This window comes from Borostomias antarcticus, assembly GCF_949987555.1.
Source record: "Borostomias antarcticus genome assembly, chromosome: 17".
In the NCBI taxonomy this organism is placed as follows: Eukaryota; Metazoa; Chordata; class Actinopteri; order Stomiiformes; family Stomiidae; genus Borostomias; species Borostomias antarcticus.
The window spans coordinates 2,717,406-2,719,905 of record NC_140250.1 but is presented as its reverse complement, the minus strand read 5'-3'; the positions used below and the strand labels follow the sequence as shown (position 1 = coordinate 2,719,905).

At 54.4% G+C, this 2,500-nt stretch overlaps 1 protein-coding gene across 1 annotated transcript in view; it reads left to right on the top strand.

Moving 5' to 3' along the window:
* The window catches only part of zanl (zonadhesin, like), a gene marked incomplete at both ends in the record, with an annotated part of 30,143 nt that overhangs the window by 23,499 nt on the left and 4,144 nt on the right, over nucleotides 1-2,500 (top strand). Inside the window, 4 exons of the mRNA XM_084451603.1 lie at nucleotides 6-150; nucleotides 568-815; nucleotides 1,113-1,242; nucleotides 1,517-1,718. Coding sequence (XP_084307729.1) covers nucleotides 6-150; nucleotides 568-815; nucleotides 1,113-1,242; nucleotides 1,517-1,718 — 725 coding nt within the window. The remainder of the gene's footprint in view (nucleotides 1-5; nucleotides 151-567; nucleotides 816-1,112; nucleotides 1,243-1,516; nucleotides 1,719-2,500) is intronic.

Genomic DNA, 2,500 nt, shown 5'->3' with positions numbered 1-2,500 from the left:
CCCAGGTGGGAGACCAGTGGGTGTTGGACCACTGTGAAAAGCAGTGCACCTGTAACCTGGGAGGCAGCATCACCTGTAAGGACTTCGAGTGTAAGAAAAACTCTGTGTGTGCCCTGGACAAGCTGGGAGACCGCTACTGCAAACCTGAGAGTGAGTCTCCTCCACTGAGTCTCTTCAACTGAGTCTCTTCACTGAGTCTCTTCCACTGAGTCTCTTCACTGAGTCTCTTCAACTGAGTCTCTTCAACTGAGTCTCTTCAACTGAGTCTCTTCAACTGAGTCTCTTCACTGAGTCTCTTCAACTGAGTCTCTTCACTGAGTCTCTTCAACTGAGTCTCTTCGACTGAGTCTCTTCACTGAGTTTCCTCAAATGAGTCTCTTCAATGGAGTCACTTCAACCGAGTCTCTTAGACTGAGTTTCTTCAACTGTCCTTCCAGTTCTGTCCTTCCAACTCTCCTTCCAGTTCTCACCTGACTCCCGTCTTGTTCAAAATACTAGTTTGAGTGTTAAACAGCTCTCTCTCTCTCTCTCCCCCCCCCCCCCCCCCCCACACACACACACACCCAGAGTTCCACAAGTGCAGCGTGTCCGGCGACCCCCACTACCGCACCTTCGACGGCTTCACCCATCACTACCAGGGCCCCCACACCTACGTGCTGACCAAGGGTCACAACCTGCCCCCCTCCCTCGTCGCGCTGCAGGTGAGGGGCAAGAACATCCGGCGCGGGGGCAACAGGAGGGTCTCCTACCTGGACGAGGTGTACGTGGACGTCTATGGGGTCAACATTCGCCTCCTGCCCAAGAAGGTCGTCCTGGTGAGTACAGTGTGTGTGTGTGTGGGAGGGTGTGTGTGTGTGTGTGTGGGAGGGTGTGTGTGTGAGGGTGTGTGTGTGTGTGTGTGTGTTCGTGTGTGCATATCAGACCACTGCCCCTCCCTCCAGCCATAGAGGAAGGTCAGTGCTATAGAAACATGCTAGAGCCACAGTCTATGGAGTTCACAGTCCAGCTGTCTCACAAAGCAGACTGACCGGTAGTATCACCCTCCCAACACTGACTAACTAATATCCTCCCTTCTCTCCTCCTCTCCTCTCCTCCTCTCCTCTCCCCTCTAGGTGAATGGAGAACGGGTGGCCCCTCCTCTAAGTCCCAAGGAAGGCCTGACCATCACCATGAGCTCCAAGAGCGTCCAGGTCGCCGCCGACTTTGGCCTCACAGTCCGATTCGACGGCCGGCACTTCGGAGGTGAGAGAGAGGGAGAGAAGGAGAGAGAGAGAGAGAGAGAGAAGGAGAGAGAGTTATTCACTTGTTAAATTTCCCTTGCTGCTCTAGTCAAAAGAATAAAGGATACTGTACCCACTTATGAATTCAAATGAAAGTTTCGGACTCAAAAATCCCTTTTTCTTTCTATCTACCCCCCCCCCCCACCACCACACACACACACACACACACACACACATACACACACACACACCCCCGCTCTCTCCCTCCTCCCTCTCCTTCTCTCTCCCTCCTCCAGAGGTGGTGTTGCCCAGCACCTACAAGAACATGGTGCGAGGTCTGTGCGGCAACTACGACGGCAACTCCAGGAACGAGTACATGAAGGCGGACGGCGGCATCACGCGCAACCTCAACGTGTTCGGAGACAGCTGGAGGGTCAGTGACAGGCAGGGGGAGGGGCTACGGACCGCCGACCTGCCCCCGAGCGTCCACCTGCACAGGTGAGAGCAGGGCTGGACTGGCCATGTGGCGTACCGGGCAAATGCCCGGTGGGCCGGACCTACTTGTGGGCCGATCTAAAAAAAAAAAATAGAGCTAACGAACGGGCCATAGAGCAGGGACAGCGGCCCATTGGTCCATTTTCTATACTGACACTGGGCTGGCCCAATCATATGTAGGCCCCACTCCTCCCTCTGTTAGTTTCAGGTGTCATTTGCGTGGGCCGTTAGAGAGCCAACTGGCCTGGCCCGCAGTGAATGGCCTGTCCCCCAGTCAACAAATCGCGCAGCAGCACCCCCCCCCCCCCCCGTCAACAAATCGCGCAGCACCCCCCCCCCCCGTCAACAAATCGAAACTGAAGGTGTTCCATCTCACCGCGTCGGCTCGGCTAGTGGCCTGACTGGGGCTACATTTCCCGGTAGGAAATATTCACCCAGTCCAGCCCTGGGTGAGAGGGACAGAGATCAGACGCTGTGGCTAGCATGCCCACAACCATGGCCACATCTGTTGCTGTTTAATTAAAGGTAGGGTAGGCGATTTTGGAGAGACCAGTTAGATTTTGAAAATCCAACTGAAAAAACTAGCTTTCTACACAGGCAGTATCTAGCCTCCCTTCAGGCCTCCCTCCAAAGCCCCTCCTCCAAACTGGGGGAAAACAAATGACACTCTCTAGGCAGGTAGGTAGGTTGACAGGCAGGTGGGCCATCCAATCATTTCAACCGGGCACATTGACATAATTAGACAGGGTTATTACAATCCTGCAACTTCCACAGATAAAAATAAA